This window comes from Camelus bactrianus, chromosome 5 (assembly GCF_048773025.1).
Source record: "Camelus bactrianus isolate YW-2024 breed Bactrian camel chromosome 5, ASM4877302v1, whole genome shotgun sequence".
NCBI classification, from domain to species: Eukaryota; Metazoa; Chordata; class Mammalia; order Artiodactyla; family Camelidae; genus Camelus; species Camelus bactrianus.
This window is the reverse complement of record NC_133543.1, coordinates 54,001,405-54,017,270: the sequence shown is the minus strand read 5'-3', so window position 1 is coordinate 54,017,270 and position 15,866 is coordinate 54,001,405. Positions and strand designations below refer to the sequence as shown.

At 45.4% G+C, this 15,866-nt stretch overlaps 1 protein-coding gene across 11 annotated transcripts in view; it reads right to left on the bottom strand.

Annotated features, from left to right (window-relative positions):
* The window catches only part of RAPGEF4 (Rap guanine nucleotide exchange factor 4), a 273,427-nt gene that overhangs the window by 64,727 nt on the left and 192,834 nt on the right, over positions 1 to 15,866 (bottom strand). For all 11 annotated transcript variants that reach the window (XM_074363893.1, XM_074363889.1, XM_010960700.3 and 8 more), the window contains one exon: positions 15,434 to 15,614. In XM_074363893.1, the coding sequence (XP_074219994.1) occupies positions 15,434 to 15,614 (181 nt within the window). The remainder of the gene's footprint in view (positions 1 to 15,433; positions 15,615 to 15,866) is intronic.

Sequence of the window (15,866 nt, the reverse complement as noted above, 5' to 3'; positions counted from 1 at the left end):
CGGAAGAAATCAGAAGGACACATATCCCTTCCTTATATCTCTGCTCACACCATGGTTGGCTTAACTTACCTCTTACTTTGTAGATAAGTGTTCCACAAAACTGCTTTCCATTACTATCTTAATAACAACCACACTTGTCTCTCAATATCAGTAGGAACTACTGATTCAACAACATGATGACTGATCCAGACTTCCTGGGATCCTGTGTGTTATCTTAGCCCAGCGGAACAATGATGCTGTTGTCAGCACTGTTTTGGCCTATGTAACATGCTTCTACCACAGGACTCACACAAAGGACCTATATAGACATCACCTCCTCACTCTCCCTGAGGAGGTGAGGGCATGGGATGGGCGGAGGGCAAACAGCAGTGTCTGGGATTAGTAACAACGGGAAAGACAGGAGGAAGACACCTGCTTTTCGCCAACTCTGTTCCATGGATGACCACTGTTCTATGAGCTGCTAATCAGTATACTGTGTACAGTTTTTTTCCCCTATAGTTTATTAAAAACTAGTACCTAATACCCTGCCTTTAAGGATGGGGTTTGGGAGTATTATGGACATTCTGCCTGGGAGGCCTGAGTGGATTCCTAATCACCTTTCATGTCTATAATTATTCTGGAATCACTAATAGCGTTTAATTATACATCGACAGTAAAAGGCATGATTGGTCAGTAATTTGTATTTTCTATTGCTCTCTGCAATATAAGGAACCCTGACTAACATGTTCTTTGAAACTTAAACAAATGTATTATTAATTCTGAGCGTGCGAGGAAGTCAATCCCACGTTGGTGGCCGGGTGGCATTTACGCTCAGCTAACTGCTGTAGTCACGAATGTTCCCTATCACATACCCACCACCTGTTTCATGCATTTTGTCCTAAAGTTTCAATAATTCATGGTATTATTCAATATTACTGTATATTAAACATTTAAACCTCAATAAGCTACTGATGGTGTTCCATCATCACATTATATTTTAGGATGCAAAATTAGAGTGTGTTCCTTGATCAAATAAATGCAGGGAGTGTTGGTGCACTGAGCAGAGCATGGGATTTCGAGTCTGAAGATCAAGTTTTAGTCTCAGTGCCACCACTCACCAGCATGTGACATCAGAGCTTCGGTCTCATCTGTAAACTGGGGACAATATCTTCCTGAGAGTGATGTGAGAGCTCTAGGAAACAGCAAATGTGAAGGTTTCTGCATATTTGTGTAAGTGGAAAAATCCAGCAAAGTAATATTCAAAACTCAAACTCTTGCATAAGAAAAACAAACTTACAAATAAAGCATGACATCTGGTTCAGCAAATTACAACTGGAACTTAGTCTATTATCAAATGAGTACTTGGAGTGATCAAAACTGAACTGTAAATATTCCAAACATTCCAACCATTGGGGCTAGATAATTTTGTAACCATTTGCAATATGAGGGAGATGACAGATCCAATGGGGGCTAACTGGAGGGAGGAAATTCTTTGCATCCCTTGTGCGTTACCTTCTCAAGGACAGCTTTAATACGAACATAAGAACATGATATCCTTTCCTTAAAGCAACAACAGAGGATCTATTTCCTAATCCTCACTGTACAGAGACAGGTACTAAATCCATGACCCAGGGAGATGCCGGGCAGGTTTATCTCCTGCTAAGGATCACCGCTTCAGGATGCAGCGCACCAATCCAGCGAAACCAGAAAGCCTGGGACCCACAGACACCGAAGGCAAAGCTATGGCCGTGGGGACTCGGAAGGAGCCAGGCCTTCTTAGCGAGGGGCCGAATCCACTACTTGACTTAGACACGGGGATTTTGAAATGAGGACCCTTGGAGGTTTAAAAGTCAACCGAGTCACCTCAGTCCGTCTACCACTACAGCGGCAGCGAACGTGGAAGTCTCAAGGCAGCTTAAGAGGATTACCCTCTCCCGCACCAGGAGCAGCCCTGCTGTTCTGGCTGCTTGACGTCAGCTGCAGACAGCTCGGCCCCTCCTAGAAGCTTGGCTAGAGGAGAAAACGGTCGCTGAGTCTTTCTCACCTCCATGGGGTGGGCTGTTATGGAGGGAGGAGGAAAACTTGGCTGGGAAAAGAAAGCGTTAGACTCTAAAATCTTGACAGATTCAAAGTTCGAATGTGGGGGGCAGATCTCCATGAGTTTAGGAAGAGTGTTTACATATTATCTGTCAACATGAAATCAACACTGATCAACTCTCACAGACTGAGAAAAAAAGTGCTGCCTTTAAGCTCAATAAATTCTGTTATATTAAACATAATTGTATTTCATCCAAGAGTTCAGACAGATGAAGAACGCTGTCAGACCCTCAATGCAGCAGACTGAAAATTCGACACAGTGGTTTGAGGCTGTACTTTGAGCCATTTTAGTTGTAGGACTGGCACCAAAGTGTGGGAGAAGAGACGGAAAGATGGCAACATTGAAGCTACTTTTGAGACTCACTCAACTTCCCACCGCCTTACACTGTCTGAAGCTCTTCGCCCCTACGTGCCCTCCTGGCTGTCTTCCTGCTATCCTAGACTCTTCTTCTCAACATCTTTTTTTTTTTTTTGGTCTGTTGTTCTTTTGTTTGCCCCTTGAATTGTGCTATGCCCCCAGCTCTGCTCTTTGTTCTACCTTCTCTCCAGCTTTCATCCCTGTGATGCCGAGACCTAAATCTTTGTCTCCAAACAGATATCCTTCTTGAGCTCCAAGAGCTCCCTGGCCACCAATTCCCAGACAACCCACAAGGACCACAAGCTCAATCTGTCCAGAAGCGCTCACTCCCTCCTTGTCACACAAGGCTCTTTCAGAGCAGATCTCAACTTAGTTTTCGAGACTCACCTCCCTCTCCTCTCTTCGCACCTCCCCTCACGGCCATCTATGTCCTTTGCTCCAGGCACAACCAGACATCTTTCAAGCCCTCAAATGTGTTACGCTTTTTCACGTCTCCAAGACTTTTCACACACTCCTCTCTTTGCCTAAGATTTTTTTTTTCTTTGCTTCAAGCCCAGCTCGGATGTCCTCTCTCCTAGGTAAAACTGGTTCTCTGAACTTTATCTCTCCATGGCACATGGTCCTTATGCAGTGGTAATGACAACATACTGCAAAGAATGGTATTTGCCTAAGTATCCATAACTCTACACTGCTTTTCTCAAAAGGAGCAGTGCATGGCAGTGCAAAGGGCACTGGGTTGAAAACAGAAAAAGGATCTGAGATCTGAAACGTGAACTTCCTAGGTGCCCAGTGGTCTAATGCCTTGTTCCTACATCTGTCAAAATAGGCATAATCAACAGGATTGTCGTGAAGATCAAATGAGTTAATGTACGCAAAACATCGATACTTTGGAAATGCAGTACAAATGCAGGATGGCATTATTAACGGGGGGCGGGAGGGTCAATCTGTGTCATCAGATGAATGAAAGCACGAGTTCTCACGATTCTTGCTCTCTCAGGGTCCCTGCCCAGGGGAGATGGCAGCAGCACCAAGAGCCAGTTCTTGTTCTGTGGCCTGAGGGAAAGAGGGGCTTATGCTCTGTCATCCTTTCACTGAAGGGCCAGCAAGACAAGGTGCCCATGACACCACTCACTTTAGGGACTGCACACATTTGTGTCATGGTCACTAGTTCATTATTAATGGAGGGAGAAGACAGGAGGAGAATGCTGAACCTCACCTTTTACTCCAAATCCCATTAAATGACAGAAAAGACATATTTTTCCATAGGATTATAAATTTATTCATCTGGTTATAAGAAATGACCATCTTAGACCAGCTGAAGGTCTAACTAAGTCAAGATCAGCAGGGGCCTGGACAGAGATGGCCATCAAAGACCGAGCAGCACCTGTTGGGCTGGGCCTTTCTTGTGGCCAGCATTTTGTCTGCCGTGCTGAAGGTCTGATAGAAAAGATATTTTAAAATCCAAAACAGCACTGAAAACAAGCAACACCACCAGGACAGACCATAAAGCAGTACGATCAGCACACCAGAGAGTTTCACGAATTCTTGGGCGCCAGGAGGCTGAAGGGAACAGAGCAGCTGAGAGATGCCTGGGGGCAGACGCAGCTCCACACTCCCGGGAGGCCAAGGGCACTGCGGATCAGACAAGGGCAGGACAGGGTCACAGGGGTTCATCAATGATACTTGTCATATATTTCCTCTAAATAAATCTAGCTTTAATTAAATAAAAAAAAAAGACAGAGACCACTCCACTCCGGTCAGGGGCCATATGCCGAGCAGCAGGCCGCCCCCTAGTTTACGGGCAGCCTCAGACTCAAGACCGGCTCTCAAAGCCAAATGCCCAGGAGGGGCCTGAGAAGGAAGCAGAGCCCTGGGCCCTCCCACCAGACACTCGCAGAGGACGGAAGGGAGTGGCAGCTCTCCCATGAGGGACATCCCGGGAAGGGATCCGTTCCTGGGAAAGCCTCCTTAGCTTGGCAACTAGTGGGAGGAAGGGGGTGGCGTTGCCTGCCTGCTCCCCCATGAGCCTCTCAGAAAGCGAGGCCTGGCTGAGAGCAAGCCCCCCTCCCCCTCCTCTGCTCCCAGGGGAGGCTCAGTTGGGAGTGTGGACAATCAACCTGCAGAAACCCACGTGGGACTTCTACCCCCAGGCCTCCATTCATCAATAACCGAAAAGAAGAAAGAAAGATTTCCGCTGGATGCCATGCAGAAAGCCATCACAGCCACGGGAAACAGAATGGAACAAAACCTAGGGAGAGTTTAGTCTCTGAGTCCTGAATAACATTCCAAATGAAAGGGGGAAAGAGCGGGAGGAAAAAACCCAAGCCCGTGGTCTAAAGTGGTCAATGGCATCACAGGGCAAGCCACTGTCATTTGGCCATCCACCCAGGTAGCAACCGACTTTCTGGTCCTGTTTACAGCACATGTTCTAATGAGGTGAGAGAAATCAGGACTGCAAGGTGTGAAGAGACTTGCTTTACAAAAAAATGAGTATATTCACAGTTAACAAAGCAACAAAAACGTTCAAGAGAGGTTTACCACGAGGCATTTCCACCCACATATTGTTACGACTGAAAGTGGAGGGAAGTCCTAGAGAGGAGGCCAGATGGAGCAGAAGTCGCTGTGGACAACCTGTGTCTGCAGAGTCAAATGGGGGTCCTGCTCCCACCCCACGTGGGTCCCTGAGCTAGTGGCAGCAGTGACACCACAAGCCCAGCCTGGCCGGAGGCCACCAGCCCAGAGCTACTGTGCATCTAGTGTGTCAGAAAAGACTCACCTCTCTGCTCTGGCATCATTCAAAGATTCGCCTCTTGATGTTCCCCACGACCCCCCAAGAGGCCCCACAACATCTAAAACGGAGCCTCCTGGCACCACCGTTGCTGAACAAAGTCACGTTTTACAAGCGGGTTTGTCATGGCCAACAGTGGCATTAAGTACCTCTCGTGCTTTGGTCTTTGTGGGGCCGACAGGGTAAAACAGAGAAGAGATCTTGCAAATCAGCCACCAGCCTGTTCAGACAGTAACGAGAGGGTCCCAGGACTGACGGCAGCCGGGCTTTCAAGAGTCAGGGGAACACCGTGCCCGGAGCAGGAGGATGGAACTCCCAGCGTGCCTTCACAGAGAACCTGCAAGGCTGGGGATGTGAATCGACTCTGGCTGCTCTGAGTGGCAGCCGGTGAATGCACCTGGTCGTTACTGTCCTTCCGCGGAAGTCACAGGGAGAGGTATCAGGCATCCCTGCTTCTTTACAGATCTGCGTGGCGCCAGGCTGTTGTGGATTTCTCGGATCCTGCTGGGGAAAGGCCTAGTTTCTGCAGGAGATGCATTCCGGCAGCAATGTCTAGTTACAGACAAGATAATGAACGGGGATGGAAGGAAAGGCATTTTATACATTAGAGGGTGGGAGGGCTCAGGTGATATTGGAAGCTGCTGGTAAATACAGTCGTATTAAGGAATTTATCAAGGTCAGAGACAGAGCTCCTCAGTTATTGGAACGTGGGTAAAATGAGACATTGGTCCAGGCACCAAGCAGGCACACTGGCCTGGCCAGTGGTGATCTCGGCAGGTGAGAAGGCAAACAACCCAGCTCTTCTAGATGGGTCACCCCGCAGAACTATCCCCTGGTGCATGGGGAAACACCCACAGACGTCTACACTGCAAACATCTATGGAAGGCCCGCTCAGATGTCAAAATAAAGGAAATGCTTTATTATTCTTTTCTTGGGAGTGGAACGCTTTATTCTTGTGGCAATGCTGCACCTCGGTCCACCTGGTTCTCCTGCTCTCAAGTCACTTCTCAAACATGGATCATTTCCCAAACTCTCAAGTTCTTGAGATTCACCGCTTCCACTTCTCTTGAAGGAAAGCTTGGCGTGGTTTCCCACACCTTTGTCTAACAAACAAGCACAATGTGTTTGTTTCTGACTTTTCTTCACCTCCCAGGACCCTTGCTTCTTAAGAGCCAGCTCTTGAGAGTTCGAGACATTCCAGGAGCCCGGGGGCTGGCCATGGCCAGTGTACTCCCCAGCTCTGTCCTCTCACTTCCCGGCCACACCACCATCCCCTCGCCTTACCTTTAGCCCAGAAAAGGACATTTTAAGCTTATCAGATACAATTAGGCATTTTCTTGCTCTGATAGTAAAGCCAGTACACACGGAGGTTCTTCCCTTCCTTGGGAAGTTAGAAATGAATACAGTTTACAACTGCAGTTGAGGGTAAAAGCTTTAAGAGTATTTGTGAGAGGTGAAGCCATCCCCATCAGGACATGGGGAAAGGGTTCCAAAATTCAGGGCCCCTGAGGGCTAAGTGTTTGGGGGACAATGCGATTTGAGGTTTTTCATCTTTAGAAACTGAATATGCCAGGAATTCTCCCAGCAAAAGTGTAGACTATGAGGATATGGCAGAAGTTTAACATTAAATCTTTTAAAAGGTGCAAATATAAATATTTTCCTTTAAAACACCTAATCAGAAAGTTGAGAAAAACAAATCTGGATGGAAGCAGATAGTACAGTGACCCGCCTTTGTATATGATACAGATATGTCAGGTAGAAAATGCAAACATCTTTTGAGGAGATGCTATGTGGATGCCTGATTTTTCCTTACAAAAACGAATTCTTAATGAATCAGGGAGGTTCTTTGGATTCCATTGCTTGTCAAGTAAATCCACTAGAGAGGAAGCAGTTGAGGCAATTAATTAGAAAGGAAAGATTATTACTCATGGAAAAAAATGAATGAAATTGCATTTGAAGTAAGCAGACTTGGGCTCAGTTCCTGGCTCAGCCACATACACTACTTTGTGATGTTAAGGAAGGCACCTGACGTCGACTAAGCTCAGTTTCTTCACTTGTAGATGGTGGATAATAACATTAGTCCGACTCAGTTCACAGAGCTATTCTAAGGTTCAAAGAGGTGATGTGTGTGAGGCCACTATATAAAATACACAGGGTGATTTATTTTTAGTTATTAAGTTTTGTTTGTGATTCTGGCCAGTGTGTTGATATGAATTTTTTCTACAGTAGATGGTACATTTTTGTACTACATTCAGGTCTGTACAGTAATAATTTAATGAGATGAGATTAGTCTGTAATAATTATTTTAAAATCAGATTTCCATGATATCTTTCTTCAATAATGCTCAAAGAACAAACCCAAGAGGCCATTTTTGACATTTTCGGCCTGGGACAGGTGGTAGACCACAGTACGGAACACAGCACCAGAGTCAGAAAGACCTGGACCAAATCCTAAGCCCACCACTTTCGAGATCAACGCAGGCAGGTGACTTAACCTAAGCCTCAGTTTCCTAATCCATAAAATGGGGATGATATTAATAACTCCCTCATAGTTCTGCTGAAAGAACTGAATTAGAAAGTCACAGTGCCTAGTTCACGTGTGTTCAATAAACATTGGCTGCAGTTAAATACGACTGCACTTGTTTTTCCATTTACATTCCTTGTGTGAACTTGGGGAAAGGTAAGCAGCTATCTAGCTCATGTCACAGCTTAAGAGATCTGTAATCTGGAGATACTGGGGGACTTACCAGTATCTTGGTAAGACTAGAATCCAGGGCCCTTGTGCTTCACATTACTTTCACTTTATTTCTCAGATTCTTAGGTCAAGTGCATGTATCTCCAATGCTGTCATTAAATTCTCAAAATATAATTAATTCTAATCTCATGAAGCTCAATATCCAGCGTTCCATCTTTAGTCTCAGCCCCTCTAACCCATTCTCTATGAGTAGTGGAGAAACCTACCTACTGTGAAGCTGGCCATGCCAAACCTCCCTTTAAACCATTCAGTGGTGCCCCAGATGGCGATGAAATAATGTCCAAGGAACACGGAGGGCAGAGCAGACCCCCTTCAATCTGACCTTGGCCTAACTCTCCAGCCACAGTCACCAGCCCTCATGGTCTGGGCACTCCTTCTGTTCCTTGCTGGAACTTTCCTGACATCTTTCCCCACCCCTGTGCCCCCTGCCAGGCTAGGAATTCTTTCTTTCTTCTGGGAAGAAGAGCACTAGAACATTATTTTCTGCTGCTGTTTAGAAGAAAAGGCTTGAGAATCAACCTAAACATCCAACAATGACAACCTAATGTATTAAGGAACATTCAGAGGAGAGACTACTCTGCACCTATTAAAAAATCCCATCCTCAAAAAATATTGAAGGTGAAGGGAGAGTGCCATGATATATTATTAAATGCAAAAAGTTAGGAACTGAAAAAAGAACTAGAGGGATAGGCCCCAGCATGTTCATAACAATAATCTCTGTAAGATGCGAACGGCAGGTGTTATTTATTCTTCTTTGACTCTTTTCAGTAATTTCCAAATTTTCTACAATGAACAGATTGATTTTAACAATAAAAAGTCATTAAAACCTTGAGGCAATCTTATAATGATCCCTAAACTGTAAATGGGCAGCTATATCCATCTTTCTCTCTCCCAAATCTGAGTCCTCGCGGCAGAAATCCAATGGTGGGGTTCCTGGGCATGTGAACATGAGGGATAAGTGGTAAATCACTTTTACAGGGGAGAGGTAACTCTAAACTCAGGAGATGGTCCACTTAACGCAATCATTTCTTCTGGTGAATTCCACAAGCTTTCACTTAAGGCACAGCAATCTTTCCAGGGAAAACAAAGGCAGTTTGTCATGCAGTGAAAGAAAAGATTCGCAGTGAATTTATTTCATAAAGATTAACTCTTTCAGTGATGCTTTTCTTCTGATTTGCATCTGAGGATGGACTTCGTAACTTTGAACATTCTCTTGGCATATTCCCAACAGAAATCAAAACCCTAGGCACCAGTGATTTTAGTCTTGCTAATCTGTGTTCTGCTGAAGAAACAAATTTCCCTATAGTCATCAGGATTTCAAATTTCACACCCTCAAAAACAGCTTGGACAGGTAAAGACCCTATTCAAACAGGCTCTGCTAATTAAGAGAGAATACACAGCATCTCTAGTGCCCTCTAGAGGAAATGTGTGGAACAGTGGGCAGAGGTGTCAATGCAGCCAACTGACTGCTAACCCCCATCCCTGCTTCTGGTATTTTCTCATATCACTTGATTATCTTAAATTGTTTCCTTTCAATGTATGCCCTGTAGCTTATGTTAGGAAATATTATCTGATCACATGAAATAAGAGAACTCAGGTTTATGAGTTTCTGACCCATTTGGAAGCCTCCAGAACCTGCTAACACTTCTCTTACTTGTTTTTACACATATATATAAACATATATATACAAAATTTCATTCCCCTCCCTTTCTGCTCAGGCCCAACAGACTTAAGCCTCTAGGATTTTAGGGAATTTCAAAAGTGCAGACAGACGGGAGGATGAGATGCAGGGAACGGCATCTACGTCATTTCCCTGCCGCCTTGAGGCTGTTTTCTGACAGACCTTTCTAAACAGCTGAGCACTTCTCACAGCAAGAGCCTTCTCTGTCTCCTTGACGTCCCTGTTTATCCAGCTGGCCTCAAGTCTCTAGCATTCTGCTTCCCTGCTCACCCCACATCTCTTTGCCCGTGGGCCCCTATCCAGAGTGCCCGCTCCAAGGTAGCCAGAATGCATGTTCCTATTGGTAAGGGTCTCCACTATATCTATTTGCTGTAGGGTAACCTCTTGTTTTTAGACTTATAAACAAAGCAAAATCAAAACAATAAGCTCCAAGAGCTCATTTTAGGTTTGATGGCCCTGCCTGGGAGCTGCAACAACAGCGCCATCAAACTGTCACTGTTCTATAGCCCTTGTCCCCAAGTGCCATCCAGGTCTGCACCTGCGAAACCAGGATGGGCATTGTGAGTCACTCTGCCTGCCACCACATAACAAGCTAATTTCACATTCAGAATGTATGTTTTTTTTTCAATACCAATAGCAACAAGAGTGTGCCAAAAATTTTCCCCTGAAGCTCTATTCTGTTTTTTAAACTACAGAACATTCTTTCATAGTTTGACAGTTAAAATGCTGCCGTTAATGTAATAAACAGAGAATTTTTCTAAGTAGCCTGTCAAAACAAGTGACACTTTTTTTTTTGCTAGCGAGTCTCCGATTCAGAACAATAGGAAGTACCTTTCAAAGCAACATCTTCATTATACAATCAAATTCTCAAAGTAATCTTCTCATCAAAGAATATTGTGTTATTTCTTTCCCCGTAATTATCAGAGTTCTGCAACCTCTCTGGCAGTGGTGACTATTATAAAATGCAGCTGTGCTGAGTTAAAATATTGGGGGGTCCTGCCCTGGTCAACACGGAACCAATGTATCTCGTGCCTCCACATTTCTTAGTGATTTGGCAGTTTGGGCAGTAAAAAGTCAACGTTTCCAGGTCCTGTGAACATGCCCTCAGGTTTCCAGGAGCAAAATGCTCAGCTGGTCTCTTTAAGGACAGTAGTGATACCGGCAATTCTCAATCAGCTCAGCTTATTTCCTTCCTTCCTTCCTTCCTTCCTTCGTTCGTTCGTTCCTTCCTTCCTTCCTTCGTTCCTTCGTTCCTTCCTTCCTTCCTTCCTTCCTTCCCTCCCTCCCTCCTTCCTTCCTTCTTTCCTTCCTTCCCTCCCTCCTTCCTTCCTTCCTTCTTTCCTTCCTTCCTTCCTTCCTTCCCTCCCTCCCTCCCTCCTTCCTTCCTTCTTTCCTTCCTTCCCTCCCTCCTTCCTTCCTTCCTTCTTTCCTTCCTCTCCCTCTCTCTCTTTTTTTAATGGAGGTACTGGGGATGGGACCCAGGACCTCATGCATGCTCTACCACCGGCTATACCCACCCACCTCAGCTTATTTTCTTTCTACTTAAATAAAATAAAGTAGAAGCTCCAAAGATTATTATCAGATCAAAAAAAAAAAAAAAAAAGGGTGTGTGTGTGTGTAGAGTTTGAAAGTCTGTCTCACAGAATTAGATTCCTTCTTTTTCACTTTTCCATCTCTAGAGGAGCTGTCATTCCAATAGAAAGGAAATCTAAGAGTCCTGAGTCAAAAGAAGAACGACCAGCTCAATTCCAATGTTTGCAGTTTCATCAACCCTGAGAAGACAGGCAAATCCCCAAGGTACCCAAAATGATGCACCTTGGGATACTGGCGAAATCCATACTTCAACAGCCGGTGATAGGCTGGAGGAGTCCAATCTTTGGAGTGTAATTTTCTCTGAGGAATCTTTGGGCTGCCAAAGATCATGCAGTTCGGTGCTGTGTGGAAGAACAAGGAAGCACAAGCACGGGCTCCTGTTTCTGAGGGTGACTCACGACACCAGCTCTCAGGCTCTCGGGAGGGTGAATCAAACAGCACGAATACCCCCAGCATGGCGCCTTGCACATGGCAGGCATTCAATATGCGCTTCTTGCATCTGAGTCTAATTTGGGGGTGCCTATCCCATTGCACTATAAACTCTCCAAAGGCAGGGGTCATTTTACTACTTTTTGAAAACCTCTTTGGCAGATGTTCAAAATTATTCATGAATCGAATGGCATTTCTGTCTCCTTTGAAGCAACTAAGAGCCGAGGGAACATCAGAGCTGGGATTATATGTTCATTTGTTCGTTCATTCACTCAGCAAAGGTTTACTGAGGGTCTACTTGATATAATGCATGGAGCTAGGGAGACAGGAATTTTCTAATTCCACAGCAAGTTCAGTTTACCTGTGCATATTATATTCTACCAACACACACGACATTTTCCTTTGTAGTAGGTAACGCAACTTTGGTTAAACGCTTGCATAACTAGTTGTTTAGGGTCCATCTCTGGCACTAGATAGAAAGCTTTATGGGGGAGGTGCAACCCTCTTGTTCAACGCTGCAGCCTTGGCAACTAACACAGTACCTAGGACAAAATTGATGTTCAATAAATACTGGTTAAAGACTAAATAAACAATTGAATGAGTGAAGTAAAATGAGCTATGTCTTTGCCTTGAAGAAACTCATAGTTTCCAACAATGTTCCTCAACAGGGGCATTCTTTTCAGGGCAGTTTCTTATTTTGCAGGGTTCTAGGTGTTGGGGTGTGTTCAGCATCCCTTGGTCCTAGCCACTGCCCAGTGAATGCCAGGAGCTTGGCAGCCAAAACACCCTCCCACATTTCCCAGCGCCCTTTGTGGGGCTGTCCCCTGTCTGATTCAGCACCACTGTATGGTGTGGGCTTGGATGAAGTGGCAGCAAGAAAAGCAAGAAAGGATGGAGCCAGGGAATGGTGAGCAAGCGGAAAGGACGGACAATGAGACACGGGGGTGTGGGGAAGAGGCAGGGGAAGGCGTCTGACAGGAAGGAGTGTGGTTTCGCGTGGCGGCGCCCATCTGAGCTCCCTGCACCCCGGGGATTCTCCCGTGTTCCTTGGTCACACGCCCCTGTGGTCCTTCAGGGCAGAGAGAAAATTAACTTTTGGGCAAGTTTCTTGGCCACGACTCATGATTAGGTAAGGGAAGCTCTGGCTTTTCTGTTTGCTATTTTGGATTTTCCAGCCAAATTTTATTTGAAGAAAGGGTTTTGACGCTAAAGGGCCTGAAAACCATGGTTCTGGAGTAAAGATGATGATGCCAACTGGGTGGAGGGAAGGCCTTTGAAACACATGGTGCAGGATATTATGACCCAAGAGGAAGTCTTGACAAAATATAGTGGGACGAAAAATGAGATATGTTGAAGAGCCTTTCGGCAGCCTGGAGTAAGGACAAGTTAAGGGGAAGAATCCCAGGGAAAAGAAAGGGGGCAGTGCTGAGAGGCTGGTGTGAGCTGGAGTGCAGGGCCCACACTGGGGAAGCTGGGGAGGGGTCCCCTGCCCAGTGCACACACGAGACGTGGGAAGGGTGATGCTCCTGCCGAGACCCGCAGGTAAGTGGAGGTTGGCCAGGCCAGTGACTCGGTGTCGACACCCACAGCTGGTGGCACTGGCTGCCGGGTGGAGAGCGGTTCCACTTCCAGCAGAAGAACATAAGCCCCGTGTGCGGTGGCTTCAGAACCACATGCCAAGTCATCCCTTATTGACAAGGTTTCCCTGAGCCTGGGACTCAAGCATACGCATCTTCGTATGTCCCAGGGAAATTAGCAGAAAACCACGAAAAGACGAGGGGCTCAAAACAGGTTTTTTTGATTGATCTGATTTAACACTTCAGAGTCCTCAGCCTCAGCGGATGGGCTGCTTTGATGGTTAGGTGGGTTTCCATTGTGCTGGACGGGAGAGAGAACCTCACTAGCTGAGTGGAGGTCCCAATGGACGGAACAGTGTTCTCTTAAGAATGTGCCTTTAAGGGAACCCTCCTACACTGTTGGTGGGAATGCAGTTTGGCGCAGCCATTGTGGAAAACAGTAAGGAGAGTCCTCAAAAGACTAAAAATAGACTTACCATATGACCCAGAAATCCCACTCCTGGGCATATATCCAGAAAGAACCCTAACTCAAAAAGATACCTGCACCCCAATGTTTATAGCAGCACTATTTACAATAGCCAAGACATGGAAACAGCCTAAAGGTCCATCGACAGATGACTGGATAAAGAAGTTGTGGTCTATTTATACAATGGAATACTATTCAGCCATAAAAATGATAACATAATGCCATCTGCAGCAACATGGATGTCCCTGGAGAATGTCATTCTAAGTGGAGTTAGCCAGAAAGAGAAAGAAAAATACAATATGATATCACTCATATGTGGAATCTAAAAAAAAAAGAAGACAAATGAACTTAAATATAAAACAGAAACAGAATCACAGACATAGAATACAAACTTGCGCTTGCCAGTGGGGAGAGGGGTGGGTAGGGACAGACTGGGAGTTCGAGATTTATAGATACTGACAGGTATTTATAGAATAGATAGACAAGTTTATACTGTATAAAACAGGGAAATATACTCGAGATCTTGTAGTAGCTCACAGTGAAAAATAATATGAAAATGAATATATACATATTCATGTATGACTGAAAACTTGTGCTGTACGCCAGAAATTGACACAACATGGTAAACTGACTAAACTCAATAAAAAATAGAATGTGCCTTTAAGATGAAAACTCTAATTTGAAAAGATACACACACCCTCAATGTTCAGAGCAGCACTATTTACAATAGCCAAGACGTGGAAGCAAACTAAATGTCCATTGACAGAAGACTGGCTTAAGGAGACGTGGTGTATTTATACAATGGAATACTACTCAGCCATAAAAAACAATGAAACAATGCCATTTGCAGCAACATAGGTGGACCTAGAGACTATCATACTGAGTGAAGTAAGTCAGACAGAGAAAGACAACTATTATATGACACCACTTACACATGGAATCTAAAAAATTATACACATGAATCTATATACCAACAGAAAGACTTGCAGACATGGAAAACAAACTTATAGTTACCACAGGGAAAAGGGAGTGGGGAAGGGATAAATTAGGAGTATGGGATTAACAAACTACTACACATAAAATAGATAAGCAACAAGGATTCACTGTATAGCACAGGGAACTATATTCAATGTCTTGTGATAACCTATAATGGAAAAGAATCTGAAAAAATATATAACCAAATCACTTTGTTGTACACCTGAAACTAACATACAATTGTAAATCAATTACACTTCAATTTAAAAAAAAGAATGTGTCTTTAAGCGAAAGAGTGGAAGCTTCTCATGGGGTGAAAGGATGTGCTGAGTGAATGAATGAATGAATGAATCCACCCAGGCATAAGGAGCACAGGCATGAGGCCTGTGGTTCTGAGGACCCCTGCCCTACTGCATTAGGAAGAAAGGGGCTGCCACAGTCTGGCACAGAAGCAGAGCAGTTTCTATTTGCCATGGACCAAAGTCATTTAATGTGTAGATTCAGTTTTCATATCCTGAGCCAACTGCTAAAAGTCTCTATAGTTTTAACTCATGCAAAAGGGCAACAGAATTACCTGGTTCAAACAAAGAAAAAAATAGCAAGAGGCAAACACCACTGTGTCACCCCTTTGGAGTCTCCCCTTTGGCCCTGAGTGGAGGAAGGCCAGGACTTTTGAACTCAGCCTCGCCTTCCTTGGCCCGGCGACCTGCAGGGGGTGCCATGCGCTCTCACTCACGGTTTGCGGAGAATCATCCTCATGTGGGCGTCGGGGCCCATCTGCGACAGCAGCAGCATGGTGTCCTGCAGCTCCTCATCACACTCCTTCTTCTCCTCAGTAGGCAAAGGGGCGTCCTCATGCTCGTCGTCCAGAAATCGATAAAATAAATATTTATCTTGGAAATGATGCTCCTGGTCCACTGCAGGGAACATGGAGGCAAGTGTCAGCTGCTGCACCTCTGCCTCCCGGGCCTGTTTACCAGAAATGAATGGATGGTGTCGGGCAGCAGAGCCAAGTGGCAGCAAGGCGGTGAGACTCCGCACCCTTCTCCCTCCGCCTCGCCCAGGGCGGTGCAGCTGGACACGACCTCCGGCCGCAGCCCGGCACCTCACTGCCTCTCCGACCCGCCCACCTCCTGAGCCGCCCTGGGACTCTCTTACCAGGACCTGCC